The sequence below is a fragment of the Typopeltis vanoorti genome, chromosome 15 (assembly GCF_054136105.1).
Source record: "Typopeltis vanoorti isolate ZY-2024b chromosome 15, IOZ_Tvanoo_1.0, whole genome shotgun sequence".
Classification (NCBI taxonomy): domain Eukaryota; kingdom Metazoa; phylum Arthropoda; class Arachnida; order Uropygi; family Thelyphonidae; genus Typopeltis; species Typopeltis vanoorti.
In genome coordinates, this window is record NC_143563.1 from 97,968,587 (window position 1) to 97,985,582 (window position 16,996).

The 16,996-nt window shown below is 36.2% G+C and overlaps 1 protein-coding gene across 1 annotated transcript in view; it reads left to right on the forward strand.

The window, feature by feature from the left end:
* The window catches only part of LOC150099018 (3-hydroxyisobutyrate dehydrogenase, mitochondrial), an 80,182-nt gene that overhangs the window by 27,818 nt on the left and 35,368 nt on the right, over positions 1-16,996 (forward strand). The window contains exon 2 of the mRNA XM_090405078.1: positions 381-651. Coding sequence (XP_090261204.1) covers positions 381-651 — 271 coding nt within the window. The remainder of the gene's footprint in view (positions 1-380; positions 652-16,996) is intronic.

Here is a 16,996-nt window from a genome sequence, read left to right on the forward strand (position 1 = left end):
GAATGGTGAATGAGTGGAAAATGTGTTGCCAAATTCCATTGTGGGTGCCATGACTGTGAGAGTTCAGAACAAAGCATGATAGATACTCTGCAAATGTTGGATAGTGCTTGGCATGATGTTTTGGTCCTCCCTTGATCAGTTTGACTCCATGGGAGTAGCATAATAATAATAATAAAAAATAATTAATTTTTACAAATGCTTTTTTTTTTTTTAATCTGAAATCTCCAAAGTATAACCTTTGTGACAACAAATTATAAAGTTAAATAAACAGAGGTGCATATTTTGAGTCAGTGATTTTAGGTCAAAGCAATCTTAGCTTTAAATTTGTATATTTGGCAGATTTTTCCCATATTCTTTTAATGTATTTTATTTTTCTTTAGTATCAACTGGAAGAAAAACATCACAAGTTCCTGTTGGATTTATTGGTTTAGGCAATATGGGTTCCCATATGGCCAAGAATCTTGCAGATAATGGCTACTGCTTAATTGTATATGATGTCTATCCAGAAGCAATGGCAGCACTCTCTGACAGAGGAGCATTACCTGCTATGCATCCAGCAGAAGTAGCAGAAAAATGTGATAGGATAATCACAATGTTACCATCAAGTCCCCATGTAACAGAAGTTTATGCTGGAAAAAATGGCATTTTAGAGTATGTTTGTATTTATATAATTATTTTTTATAAATAATTATTGTGATAATTGTAAAACTTTTTTCTTTCATTTTGTGTATAACAATGTCAAACAAAGTATAATTAAAAGATTTTATATTGATAAACTAGAACAGATAAAAATGATCTTTAATAAATGCTATTTCTGGAAAATTTTCCATGCTACTCTTTTAAATTTAATATTAATTTTTATGGCTATTTTGCCTGTTTTTCTTTAGTACCCCTTGTATGATGTCATTGGCTTTTCCAATGATATTATACAAAGGGTACTCCTGAAGTAAAATTGGCATAAAAATTACCACCTTTCAAATGATATTTTCTGTCCTTTTTACATTTCCATCAATTTTTAATTTATTTAATTTATAGAGATTATTTTAAAGCTTCAAAATGCAAAAGGGATTGAAGAGCATGTTCATGTTTATGGGGATCTCTGTTACTAAATTACCTCTCTTTTAGTCCCCATTTCAGTTTCTAGTTATACCAATTCAAGAGAATTAGTTAAAAATTAAGAAATGTTTGGTCAAAAAAAAACAACATCCAAACTCCCAATGCTGAAATGTTGCAGTCATTTCCAAATTTCATGTAGATTTGTCTCCACTTTAGGAACATTTTTGACATCCCCCATCTGTGGAACATTTTCATATATTTTTTCATTTTATTTTCACAACTAAAGTATTAATAAATCAATGCAACTTAAAATTGCAATAACACTTCAGCCATCTCCCTCCAGTTCCTCCAACCCGCTTGTATGTTGCATTCCACTTCCTTCTCAGCTCCTCCATCTTCTTCCACTGTTGAACCTAAGTATCTAAAGTCTCACCTTCCTGATGACATTTCCTTCCAGCTCCAGATCTGTCTCCTGTCCGCCACCCACTGTGCAACACATATACTCTGTCTTACTTCTGCTCAGTCTCATACCTCTCTCTTCCAGTACTTTTTTCCATCTTTCCAGTTTAGTTCCCGCTTCTCTCTTGAATCTGCACACAGCAAGATGTCATCTGCATACAACATTGTCCAAGGCGCATCTTCTCTCACCTCCTCTGTTACCACCTCCATCACAATATTAAACAGAAACGGACTTAATGCTGACCCTCGATGCAAGCCAACTGTTACTTGAAAACTTTCTGTCTGTCCCAGACAGGTCCGAACACTTGTCTTCACATTTCTGTACATTTCCCGCACCAACCTGATGTATTTCTCGGAACCTTCTTCTCCCTCAGACACCTCCAGACTTCTTGCTTTGGCACTCTATTGTATGCTTTCTCCAGATCAATAAATGCCAGATGTAGCTCCCTTTATTTCTCTCAATACTTTTCCATCATCTGCCGTAACCCAAAGATAGCATCTGTTGTTGATCTACCAGGCATGAAGCCAAATTGTTCCTTTGCAATCTCCACCTCCTTCCTCAATCTACCATCAAGAACCCTTTCTAGGATTTTCATTGTGTGGGACATCAGCTTTATTCCTCTGTAATTTTTACAGTCTTGTGCATCCCCTTTACCCTTGTAGATGGGGACAAGAGTACTCTCCCTCCATTCCTCGGGTATATTTTCCTGTTGGCAAACTTTCATGAACAGGTCCCACAGCAGGTCAATTCCCTCTTCCCCCAGTGCCTTCCATGCCTCCACTGGAATTCTGCAGGGGCCCACTGATTTTCCATTCCTCATCCTCTTCATGGCCTCCGTCACTTCTGCTCTACTGATGTTCTGCACCCTCCCCTCAGAAGCCTGCTCATCTTCTCTGTGAGTCCTTGCATTTTCCTCATTCAAAAGTCCCTCGAAGTATATTTTCCATCTGTTTCTTATGTTCACATCCCTCTCTTCCTTCAGCGTCTTTGATCTTCCTCACATGTAAGATGTCCTTTGCTGCTTTATTTCTACATTTCACTAGTTGGTAAATTTTTCCTCTGTCCTTCCTTTGTTTCTAATTGATCATACAGATCTTGATATGCCATGGCCTTTGCCTGTGCCGCAACTCCCTTGGCTTCTTGCTTTCTCTGTCTGTACACCTCTCTGTCCTCTTCCACTCTTGACTCATCCCACTTCTGCTTTGCCTTCCTTTTAGCTGTCACTGCCACTTGTACATTATTATTCCACCACCAACCCTCCTTCTGCTCTCTAATCTTTCCAGATGTCTCATCAAGCACCTCAATTACACAGCTCAGGATTACTTTTGAATTATGTTTCCACCAATCTTGTACACTTTCCAGTCCATTCAGAATCCTCTCTAACACCCTCTCCCTAAAACGATTCCTCACGCTCTCCCCTTTGCCATGGGATGAAGACTTAATTGTCTTCATCCCATGGCATCCAGAGGTTTTTATCTTCGATCTTATTTCAAAGTCTGCGCACAGCAGTCGGTGTTGCTGTGCTACTTGATCTGTTGGAATTACTTTACAATTTGTCACAACCTTAAGATGTTTTCTTCTAGTCAAAATGTAGTCAATTTGTGAACTGTTGTTACCACTCCTAAATGTTATCAAATGTTCTTCCCTCTTGTAGAAAAACAAGTTCACAATTGCCAGATCAAACGCTACTTGCAAAGTCCACAACCCTCTCTCCTTCCTGATTCATCATTCCCACTCCATGGTCACCATGCACCCTTTCACAGTCTCTATTCTATGTGTCTGTTCGAGTCTCCTCCGACAATCACCATCTCATTTTCTTCCAGTTCCCTCATTTCTTCATCTAACGCGTTCCAGAACTCATCTTTCTCCTCTGCAGTACAACCAATTTGTGCGGCATATACACATAATACGACCACCCGCTCTTCTCCAAGACCCAATTTCATTCGCATGATCCTGTCGTTCCTTCTACCCACTTCCAGCACTTCGCTCTTCATTCTGCCACACACCACAATTCCTACACCATTTCTTCCCTCGTTATTCGCTCCAGAGTAGAACAATTTATATCCATCTCCCAGTTCCTTTGCCTTTCCCCCTTCCACCTTGTCTCCTGCACATATAAAATGTTCAACTTCCTCTTCCTCATCATGTCTGCCACCTCTCTTCCCCTTCCAGTCATGCTTCCAACATTCTCTCCATCTGCTGGGCTCGCTTCTTTAACCGCACCCGCCCTTGATGCGGTAGCCCTTGTCCACTTCTCGCAGCTGTAGGGCGATGTGACTGTGCATCGCTTAAGGGGTACGCCCTAGCCCTTATATCATTTTCTCTTTGACTCATATCATAGTTTGAGCTGGCATTGAAGTTTTACGACCGGATGCCCTTCCTGACATCAACCCTTACCATTTATCCGGGCTTGGGACCGGCACCTATTGAGGCTAGCTTGCCTCCTTCGGTGGCTGCATAAGACGAAATGACTTAGCAAGATAGGAAAGACTCACCCCCTAGCCCTCGAATACTCTAATAGCATCGGGGGAAGGAGAGGAGAAAGCAAGCGGAGGGACCAGTCTACAGAATAATATAACAGATGTATATTACATGAAGTAAGGCATGGTCCAGCATCTGGTACCTCGGGTTTGCCATGCCCGTACTCACTAAAGTGAGCCCTTGAGGTAATGCAAAGAAGATTAATGATTAAATTAATTTAATTTCCTAATTCATTAAAATTTTTAATATTTGGAGTATTTATCCTCATAAGTAACAAATTAATGCAGGTTGATGCATTTTTGCTGTATGTTTATTTTGCTATCTTCAGGACAAATGTACAAAAAACTATCAGAAAAAATTCATATCTCATAGCACCCTGAAACCATTAGAGGGTGTCCCCCCCCCTCCAGGTGGCAGATGTGGGATCTTACCAGATATAGTTGGATGGTTTGAATGCATTGAATAAGGACCTCTGGATCAACAGGATCACAGATCTCAGCATTGATGTTAAAGTTGATCTTTTGGTGATGTGTTGAAGAGGAGAAAATTCTGTTCTCATTGACTACATTTTTAAATGATGAACACATCAGGATATCACCAGACAGAAGGTAGATTGGCCAAGATAATGTTGTTTCCTCAGATATCCTCATAAGGATTTGCAACAGGTGCAAATAATGATAAGTACATTGCTAGACTTTATTGCAAATGTGACTCTTCCATTTGAAAAGGATGAATAAAGACCGAAAAATACATTGTACCTATGGGTAAGCGCTATAGCAACTTAGTTTATAAGAGAAAAGAAATTCAGTTTAACTATACATCACATCAGTCGACCATTCCATGGACTTGTTCACTGTTAAAATGCCTTATCTTTGAAAAAAAAAATCTTATGTCATTTCAAAAGATCTCCACTCACAGGGGATTTTGCATATGAATTGAGACTTAATTTTTTATGACGTGTGGACAACTGTAATCATATCTGTATTACCACAGAACTCATAATCACAAGCAATGTGAGAAGTAGAAACAACTGCTTATAAAAACTGAAGTCATAATAAAATCATTAATATATAAGAATCTTATTTATATTAAATTGCAAGACAATAAATCCCACTTATTCTAACTCATTGTCCTAACTGTTTGTTAGAACAGCACTGAAATCAATTAGATTACAAGATGCAAAAAAAGGTGTATGGCATTATTTATGCATATCACATATATGAATCTTATGATTTTCGAGTGGCATGGTCATATGTCAAATCTGACCAGACTTTTTGCTTTTTTAGCCTTAGCAATTTGGAAAGTTTTCTTCTCAGATAGATAATATGCTATACTTTTTTTAAAATCTGAATCCCACCTGTATAAGGCTGTATGCATGTTAGCACCATGAATGAATTAATATAATCTGGAAAGAGCTCTAGAGACCAAACATAGAACTTTTCAAACCACTATAGTTATTAAAAGAACACGTAAGATCACAGTAATAACTTTTTAATTAATAAGGTACAAATATTTCATCTAAAACTCATAGTACATCTTAATGTCGCAGAAACATTTATAGGAATGGAATACAAGTAACGAACATTCGGTGGATCACCTATTAAAATACAGTTGTTGCCACGTGCTAGAACATGATAGAAAATAATAATTAATTAATATTTAAGATAATTGATTTCTTTATTGATTACATAAAATAAAAGTCTCCCAGATCTTCGATAGAGAGAGACAATCATTTCAATTTAAATTCGGTTGGTGTAAAATAGCTTCACAACTTTCTTTAAAAAGGCGTTCATATTTGAACCTGCATTTATGGAGGAGAATAGCTTTATCCCACTGGATATTATGAGTAGTGTTAATACTGTGTTGTGCTAGACAAGACCTCTGAGGTTTGTTGTATTCAATATAATATTGATGTTCTTTAATTCTTTTTTCCACAGAACGGCCAGTTTGTCCAAAATAAGAAACATCGCATTCACATGGTATTTGGTAAACATCAGCCAAAGATAAAGATAACAGTTTATCTTTTGTAGAAGGCCATAAGGAGGAAATTTTGTTGATAGGAACATATGTCGGAATCAATTGGTACTTTTTCAAAATTCTACCTATAGGTTCTGAGATTCCTGGAATGTAAGGGATTGGAACTCTGCGGACTGTTGAAGAAACCTTAGGTATTGGAACATAAGATTCAATTATCTGTTGGATTTGATTAGGGTGGTAATTATTCGATTCCATTAACTTTTTAATGATGGAAAGTTCTTGTTGTAAGATTACTGGAGAAGAGCAAAGTTTGTGCTCTATTAATTAGAGATTTAAGAATGCCAAATTTTTGAGATGTGTACCAGAAGAAGTTCGAGTAAGGAGGATGTCCAAAAATGGCAAAGTACCAGAATTTTCTTTTTCCATCGTGAATTGAATATGTGGGTGAAGGCTATTTATCTGTTGTAGAAAAGTTGAAAGCTCATCTTCAGTATGTGACCAAATAGCAAAAACATCATCGACATAACGATACCAAAGAGATGGTTGAGGATGAATGGATGAAAATATAGCATCTTCGAATTGTTTCAAAAAGTAGTTTTTTATTTTTAGAGTTATTTTATTTTTAAAAATAAAAGCCACTATAGGCTTTAGTATTGACTTCACACTAGAGAATGAAATTAATCTGCCACCTAAAGACATTCACAAACATTCATGCTCACAGGTTGGAGAGCAAATAAGCCTGGAAAAAAAGGCTGGCAGTATCTTGATAAGATATTCTTTTTATCTATTTATTTATTTATTGATATGGCATGAATAACAAAACATGCAGTACAATACACCGTCACTTTAAAAACATATAAAATTAAAAGTCATTTTAAAAAAAACCAATAAAATTAAAAGGTTACATCAATATTGGTCAAATAGTTCATAGCTTCGGGTGTAGCACTTCTTCTTTGTCTATGATCTCTTGTGCTTTTAAGCGTCGAGATTTTGCCAAAGAGATTTCTATGCCGTCCTGTCCAAGGCTTGTTTTTTTGCTTCTTTCCAGTCAATTCCCTTCTTTTCAATTTTTCTTTAATTTCCTTTTGCCAACCTTTTCTGAGTCTGCCTATGTTTCTTTTTCCTATTTTCTGGCTTTTGTATACAGTTTTTGCTATTCTTCCTTCTTCCATTCAATTAAGATGCCCAAACCACCTCATTTTGTGCTTGTATTATGAATTGGTTCAGAGGTGCAACTTGAAGGCTGTCTCTTATAGTTTGATTACTTATTTGGTCTAGTCTTGTTTTTTGTGCCACTTTCCTAAGATATTTCATTTCAGTTGTTTGTAGTTTGTGTTTCCTGTTGTTAAACACCAAGATTCGCAATTGTATGTTAATGTTGGTAGAAACACCGAATGGTATACTGCCATTTTGGTATTCTGGGTGACTTCTTTCTTATCTAGGAGTGGGCCTTTCGTTGCATAGAATAGCTTTGTTACCCTGGTTATCCTGCTGTTAATTTCTGTGTCTAGTCTACCATCTTCTTGTATATATATAATCCCAAGTATTTAAAGGAGTGGACTTGTTACAGTTGATGGTTCTCTATTTTTATTGTGTGTTTTGGTTGGTTTCTAGATATCATCATTGTTTTAGGTTTATTTATATTTATGGTCATATTCCTTTTCTTTGTTTCTTCATACCAAATGTTGATGTTGTACTGCAGATCTTCAGCTCTATTTGCTAGAATCACATCATCTGCAAAAGCCATGTGTGAAATCCTGATTTCTTTCAGTTTCCTGTATCCTAGGTGGAATTTTTTTGTTTTTGTTTGGCATGCCTTTAAAATTTCATCCATTACTATGATGAAGAGAGGAGGGCTGAGGATACAGCCTTGTCTCACTTCTACATTTGTTTCAAATTCTTTTGATCTATTATTACAGGTTCTTATATAATTTCTGTTACTTTTGTAGAGACTTTGTATGGCTGCTATTAAGTTATCTTGTTTTTCTTTAATGTTTGCCATATTAAGTGTCTGGGAACTCGGTCAAAGGCCTTTTCGAAATCTATAAAACATGCATGTAGTTCTTTTCCATATTCCAATGTTTTCTCTGATATTTGTCTAACACTGAAGATAAGATCCTGCATGCTTCTATTTTTTCAAAAGCCATATTGCATTTCGTACAGCGTATCCTCTATTTGGTTCCTGAGCCTCTCTTCTATGGGCATACAATTTTCCTGGAACGTCTTAAAGCGAAATTCCTCTGTGGTTTTCACATTTATGGTTGTCTCCTTTCTTAAATGTAGGGATTATTATTGCTATTTTCCAGTCTTTGGGAATGATTTTCTTTTTCCATAGGATATTGAATAGGTGTAAAAGAAATTTAATGGCTTTCGTTCCTAAATTGTTTACCATTTCTGGTGTTATTTGGTCATGACCTGCTGATTTGGCCAGTTTTATTTTATTTATTGCTGCTAATAGTTCATTTGCATGAATTTCCTCACTTTGATCTTCTGTTTTGCTTGCATGTCCTGCTCTTAGGGTTCTATTTTTTCCATGTCCTGCATCTTCCAACAATTCTTGGAAGTACTGTTTCCATCTTTCCATAATGTCTTCGGAATTCTGAATAACTTTCCATCCTTATTTTTGATAAACTTTATGGGGCATTCTTTCTCTGACCTCATTCTTCTTAAAACATTATAGAAGAGTTTTTGGTTTCCTTTAAAATATTTTTCTAAAGTATGTCAGAAGTCTTCCCAGCATTTTCTTTTCTCTTCTTTCACTAAGGTTTTAACTTTATTTCTTTGGTTGTTGTATGCTTCTATATCAACCTGTGGCTTTGATTTTATATATCTCTTCCACAATTGCTTTTTCTTTTTAATTTCTTCTTTTAGTTCTTCAGTCCACCAGGGTGTTTTATGTTTCTTCTGTTTATTATTTAAGGATACACCACAAATTTCTTTGCTTGTTTCTAGAAGAACCTGTACCATACGCTTTCTACATCTTGGTCTTCATATATCTCTTTTTCTATTTCTTTCATCTTCTCTTCTATTTTACTTTTATACTCAATGGCTGTTTCTTCTTTCCTTAGTTTGTAGTTCTTTATCTTAACATTTATTTCCTTGCTACTTTTTCTACATTTTTCAACTTTTATTTTATGGATTGTTTCCAATACTAATAAGTAGTGGTCACTGTCTATTTCAGGAGCTCTATAGACTCTTGCATTTTTCGTATACTTCCAGTACGATCTGCTTATGATGCCATAGTCAATTATAAATATTCCGTTTCTACTGGGCTCTTCCCTGGTAAACTTATGGATTTCTTTATGCTTGAGCATAGTATTCGCTATTACTAAATTATTTGTAAGGCAAAGATTTATTATTCTTTCTCCGTTATTATTCCGGGTTATTTCTCCTTGTGGTCCCAACACTTGTTTCGTTTCCTCATCTACTTGATTCCTTACCCAGCCATTAAGGTCTCCTAGTAGTATAATATGCCGTTGAACTTCTTCAATTGTTTTTTTGTGAGAGTTCAAAGAATTCATCTTTAATTTCTTTATTAGCATTATCATTTGGGCCATATTGTTATATCCTCTATTTCTATATTTTGTCCCTTTTAGCCTTTAAGGTTAGTCTACATTTAACTCGTTCTCTTAAACCTTTCCCCTTTCTAAACAAACAAAATCTTTGGCCGCTCTTAAGTTTAATCACGTGTAGGATAATTAATGATTAGGGCTTTGTCCTAGAATGAGAGGTGGCCATTAAACATATCTTATGAGACAGTCCACCTGATAAGCATTGACAAATTTATTTTTTAACTACGCCAGCCAATACCAAGGATAGATGAGACTCTTATCCAGGATGGCTCTCTCAGAGTGATACACAGTAACTAAACTATAGTAAATTTCTAACTTCTGTTCACCATATTCTTGCATGCAGTCGTGGTCCGCTTTGTTAAATTATACACGTGGGTTCTTCCCGCTAAGTTCGATAATAATTTTATGAGTGGCTGTTTGAATTCACATACTAAACCAGATCAGGCAGGTACTAAGAAACACATTTATTAATTAAAGAAATGATACATGAAAGTCTTATTTCTAGGTAATCTGAATCAAATTTTAGTAAGATCTCTGGTTCATTACTACTAATGAAATACATGAACAAATTTACTTGAACCACCTCTGTAACCTAACATTATCTCATCACAAGTTATCACACATTCTACACTCACGTGGTCCCCAGTTATATCACTTAACACAACACAATTAATTCATACAAATTAAATAGAGCCCTTCTAGGCAGACAGTTCTCAAACAAAGATGGGTCTATGACAAGTTGGAGGCAGTTCCTAAAGTTCCATATAATAAGTCCACTACACAAAATGTTCTTTGGAAAACACACAATTCCTTAACCGTGAATATATAATACAAGAGTCTACATTACCATCTTTGAAATGATACTCGTTCCTTTCTTCTGCCTTGTCTGTGCATCAAGGCTTCTTCTCAGTCTGCTGCTCGTCTGGTCACCTTCGACAACTGTACGGCCAGATTCTCAGCTGGAAGGGCGATATGGCTCAGGAGCCTAGCCAGGCATCTACTTGGTTTTTCCGTCGCATGATGTGGCATAGCTATCCTAGTCCAAGGAAATAGCTAGCCCTATTCCATATGCTGCGGCAGACGACTCATACCTTCCACGGCCAGCCCGGAACTTCTCCGTAGGTGCGGACTGGACCAACGTCCGAGAGGTCAGGAAACAGGAACCAAAAAAAAAAAGCCTCGATTGGGGTTTGCTCGACCTTTTTGTTTTCATGCTCTTCCTGGCGTTTCTCATATCTCGCGATGCCCACCAACACGGTCACGTGGGTTTTTCGTCACAGCGTCCAGCTCCTTCCACTACATCGCACCTGTTTTTGGTGTGTTTTCTTAGAAAGCGCTCTAGTTTCTCTTTTTCATAATTCTCCCCCCAGTACACGTAACACTGGATGGTCAAAAGGTGACCCTTGGACTCTGACTTACAGATTTTGGTATCTCATGACACATAAAATGGGGTTCTTAAATTAATTCAATACATTAAATAATTTCACTATCAGACCCTTATACATAACAGGTTAGGTCTTACAATTTTCTTTCATTTGTTATATAATTTCTTACTCCTATCTTAGTGTTATATACATATATATACATTTCCAGTTTATAGCCAACACACCACATTCTCTGCCTATTTTCAGAGAGAGTTGTTCCTGAATAAATTAAATAGTAATTCTTTTTTCCTGGTTTATTCAGTACACAACAATATGCAACAATCACAGTGAATACTTGATTATCTGATTTAAAATCTATAGTGATTGTCAACAACCTTTCATTTATTAGTTGCCATTTAGTAATATATTCTTTGAGATCTGGTTTAATTATGCAAGCTACCCCTTGTTTTCCCCATTCTCTTGGATTTACCCCTGAATAGAAAAGTATATGTCCATCTTTCATTTTCTGGCAACCTTGACCTTTCTTTTTTGTTTCTGTGACTGCTAGCAGATCCAATCTTGATTTTTTAAATTCATCTATTAATTCGTTTTATTTTTCTTGTAGACTTTTAATGTTCCATGTTCCGTATCTTTTTTCATATCTTGCTTTGTCATTAACCATTTAGGCAGTTTGGCTATCTCTTTGTTATTTCTTTTAATGGGAGAAATTTTAAGGTGTGTAGGGGATTAACTTTCAGCACCCGAGTCTGCCACCTTTAAGGCCCCCAGACTGGCCTATGAGTGAAGTGCTATCCTGTTGGTCTGCGGGAGGATTTTATTTCCCTCCTACCCTTCATAGTAAACTATGATGAGCATTCCCCGTTCTGCCACCAAGGGACTCACTCAATGGGAGGGGTAGCACTTAAAAAAGTTCAATTTGTCTCCTGAATATGCTCCGAGATAACACTGAGTCACAATATGGTCCACAGTTTGTCTTTGAGCTCCACAATCACAATGCGGGGATGGTCATTTACCCCATTTAAAAAGCAAGTCCACACATACACCATGACCAGTTCGTATTCTATTAAGCTGAGTCCAGAATTTTCGTGGGAGGTGTGAGCAAGCATCAGAACCTTCTTGTAATTCTTTGACAGAAAATTTTGTGATGTCATCTGTCTGGTTCTCCCACTGTTCTTGCCACTTTTGCTTCAGGTCAAAGTTAGATTGTAGTAGTAGTTGGGCTAATTGTAGTGGTGGATGTCTTGATCTCAATCTCCCAGACTTAAGTCTGGGAGATCTAAGTGTATTGGTAGGGCTCTATTCTCCAAGATTTTCTTATATTCCCATAAGAGAGCCTTAGTCCTGCGCAGATTCGGTGGAACAATGTTGCTAAGAGCTGGAAGCCAGTGTGTGGGCGTTGATTTAATTGTTCCAGAAATCAGTCTCATTGTATTATTTAGTTGGTTATCAATAAGTTTAACATGTGTGCTATTTAACCACACTGGTGAGCAATATTTGGCAACAGAGAAAACTAGACCAAGAGCTGTAATCCGCAGATTATCGGCTGTCGTTCCCCATGTCATGCCTATTAGTTTTTGTATAATGTTGTTATGGGTTCTTAATGTAGCAGAAACGTTTGTTAGGTGTTGCTTGTAAGAGAGCGTGCAGTCCATGGTCATGCTCAAGTACTTTGGAAACTTATTGTGTCGTAGTAAACATCCTTTAAAGAAGATATGTAAAGTGACATCTGCCATGTGATTATTAAGGTGAAAGCGTGATACTTCTGTTTTCTCTGGATTGAGCTGGAGCCTCCATTTTTTGTAATATTCACCTATTGTTTTGAGATCTTTTGTAAGTACCTCTTTAGCCTGACTAATGTTCTTGTCGAATGGCAGTTACAGTGTCATCAGCATAACAGAACTTGCGTGAGATGGTAGCAGACAAGTCATGTGTATAGGTTATAAAGTAAGGGTGCCAATACTGACCCTTGTGGAAGACCATTATTAAGTTTTTGTTGTCGGGACATTTTATTTCCTAATATAACTTGAAAGAAACGTTCAGTGAGCATGGAGGAAATTAAGTGTGCGGTTCGTTTACATGGGACAATGCTAAGAAATTTGTATATAAGACCTTCACACCATACTGTATCATAGGCTGCTGTTAGGTCCAAGAAGACAGCTGATGTTTTTTCTTGCTTCTGAAATCCAGCTTCTATGTATGATATTAAAGTGAGCACTGGATCACAGCAACTACGTTTTTCTCTAAAACCAGCTTGTTCAATCGGGACATGTTACATGATTAGTATGGACAATCTGTTGTACAGAAGGCATTCTAACATTTTATAGGTGCAACTCAATAAAGCAATAGATCTGTAACTTTTTGCCTCCTGGGGTGGTTTTTCAGGTTTAAGAATAGCAACTAGTTTTGACTTCTTAAACTGGCCAGGTAGTAGGTCAGTCAATAATATATCAAAAAAGAATTCACAGAGCCATTTTATAGTATTTGGCCTGCTATTAATCAGAAATTCAGGAATTGCAAGTCATTCTATCAAGTAATTTTTTTATACAGCTGTCTGAAGCGAAAGTGTTGTCTGTATCCCTTGAAATGGTTAAAATTGAGTATCGTGTGGTTATAAAATTCTTTGTAAAAGAAGGTTTAATGCAAAAGAAATTCATTCTAAGTTCATAAAAGTTTATGGACACCCTTCTCCTTTGTTTTCGACAATTAAGAAATGGGCTGTCGAGTTTAAATGTAGCTGTACAAGCTTTGAAGATGATCCATGTGAAGGATGTCCAAAAAGTGTAACAACAATAGTAATCATTGATCAAGTGCACGATATGTTATTGGATGACAGGCAAGTCAAAGTGCATGAAATTGCTGAGACTATAGGCATTTGAAAAAAACGTGATATATTTTGCATGAAGAATTGCAAATGGAAAAGCTTTGCACAAGATGGGTGCCACACTTGCTCACAGCAGATCAAAAACGGAAAATCTCTGAACAGTGTTTGGAGCGTTTTAACAAGAATATAACTGATTTTGTGCTTCGATTTATTACTATGGATGAGACTTGGATTCACTATTACATTTGTTCTTCAACAATCAGAATCCAAACAGTGGACGGAAGCCAGTTGTTTAACGCCAAAGAAGACAGAGACAATGCTAAAGGCATTTTGTTTATTAATTATCTTGAAAAGGGTAAAATAATAATGGGGAATATTATTCCGATCTTTTAACAGACTAGATGAAAAAAATTCGTGAGAAAAGACCTGGTTTGCAGAAGAAAAAAATCATCTTTCATCAGGACAATGCACCTGTCCACAAAGGTGTTTTGGCAATGGGAAAATTAAGGGATCTGCACTATGAATTGTTGGAACATCCACCCTACTATTCTCCAGATTTGGCTTCCACTGACTTCTATCTCTTCCCAAAATTAAAACTCTTCCTCGCTGGTCAGCGTTTTTCTTAGAATCAAGAGGTGGTTGCAGCTGTAGAGGGGTATTTTTCAGATCTTACTGAGAACCACTACAGGTATGGGATAATGGCACTGGAACATCGCTGGAATAAATGTATTAGTCTTAAGGGAGATTATGTTGAAAAATAAAGATAATTTTGAAATTATAAATTTGTTTTTATGATTGTTAGGCCAAGAACTTTTTAGACCACCCTTGTACTCTAGTATCATATTTATTATTATTATTAATATTATTACTCTGGTACATTCATCGTGCCCCATACACTATTATTCACACAATACCCGTGATAGGTATTATATTCACAGAATATTCACACACAGCCTATTATGGTTCTCCATGAACTCATTCACTGACATAGCTCATGATCAACTCTGACAACCAATTTTACTCATTTGCCTTCCAAGCGATAAATGTATTCCTCACATCCATGCTCGCTCCCTCGTCTGCATCAATCCTATAAAACCCATTCAGTAACTTATATGTTCCTATCATAGCTCCTCTTTTCTGCCTGTCAACAGATTTTTTTGTAATTCATAACCCTTAGTGTGTCCTCATACAGATCATTCTGTAGATTTCTCATCGTTAGTCACTTATCTACCTCTGGGTTCTCTCCACCACTTCTTTATCACCTGGGAAACCAGTCAAACAAATCTGTGCACAGTAGTTTAGTCTAGTCCATATACGACTGTATCCAAGCTTTATGAGAAAATATAATTCCTTATCTTTATTTGTCAGTTTGTTCTTCAACAATCAGGTAATCTGATCTTTTCTGATAGATTTGTTATATATCCTAGACTGGTCTGGTTTTAAAACACCCAAGATCCCAAATTTTCTTCACAAAAGTAATTACATTTCATTTTGTTTAGTATGGCCAATTGAAATCAGTTCCTATGCAAGAATGTGCTTGATTAAATATAGTTTAGTTTTCTCTTGGCTACAAGAGCAAACTTGTTTCTTCTGTTTGATTTCATATATTCTATAATAAATAATCATTTTATCTTTTTAGTTGTATTTTTTAAATAAAAAATTATGGTTTACCTATAACATAGGAAAAAGAAAATAAAGTTACAGATCTACTACAAATAAACTTATAATATTTGAAAAATCAAGGTGAAACAAAAGTCCATGTGTGAAAGTCCTATTTGTAATTTGTAATGGTGCCAGAGTAATAATATTAATAGATTATATGAGGGAATATTGAACATGATGTTTATAGTAAGAAACACAATATGACTGTATGACTACAGTATGGCTGTATGACATTGAAATAGACATTGAATTCATCTCAGTCATCTAGTATTGCATGTTATTTTAATCCTTGCCAAATGATACTGATCTGGCAACCAATTTTATTCATTTGCCTTCCAAGCAATAAATATATTCCTCACATCCATGCTTGCTCTCTTGTCTGCATCAGTCCTATAAAATCCATTCAGTAACTTAAATGAATCATACTCCTCTTTTCTGCCTGTCAACCAATTTTTTTTGTAGTTCATAACCTTTAGTCTGTCCTCATAAGGATCATTCTGTAGATTTCTCATCGTTAGGCACTTATCTACCTCTGGGTTCTCTCCACCACTTCTATCATTAAGTTGTGACATAATAAATCAGCTTCATTTGCTCTGTGCCTGCTAAGAAAAAAAACTTCTGCCTATCACTTCATGGATTGTAAAACCAAATTCATAACAATTTTTGTCACTTTATCCCTTTTTGTTTTGTTTAATTACACACCAGAAAATACAGCTTGGTTTCATTTATACTTTTGTGTTGTTTTATACTCATTATTTGGCATTTATAAAAATGCTGGCTCCCTCTACTTGCCATGCTTGACAAGCACCCAGGATTAGCTCATGAAAATTATGGCAAGTTTAATTATTGACCACTTTTGCAGTGTGCACTCTGAACTTTAACTTATTGTCTAGAGATCTGGTAGTGATTACCAGATCTCTAGCTTTGTTTCCTGCAGTCTATTTCCATCAGTTTAGTACATGCCTTATAATCTTTTCATCCCAAAGCACATAACACTACTCATTGTTATTTTAAACTGGCAACAGTTATCCTTGCCCATATTGTCAGTCTATTTAAATCATCCTCCATGATTGCTGCATTACTTTTATTAACTGTTGCTCAGTTTTGCATCGTCAGCAAACAACTGAATACTTCCCTTCAAATCATTTCCTGTGTCAGTAATGTACAAGTTAAATGTCATTGCCTTATGACATACTGTTAAACACCCACCTTCTCTTGAGTTTGCCTCTGTCATGTGCTATTCTTTGATGTCTATCCATCAGACATTCTATTATTTGTGCCACCAGCTTCTTATCCATCCTCATTTCTTCATTTTATATAATAGAATTTGTGTCGTATTCTGTCAAATGCCTTGACCAAGTCTGTGGTATCATGGTATAGTCATTTCCTTTGTCTAACTTCACAGTCACTTTATTATAAACACGTGAGTAAATTACTATGCCAACACCTACTTCCATAGAGTATCATATTCCCATCTACTCATTCCAGTTAGTCATACTCATATGACTAACTTCTTGAAGTATTTTAACTACCATTCCTGAGGTAATGATTGGTTTGTGATTTTGCACATATTAGCATATAT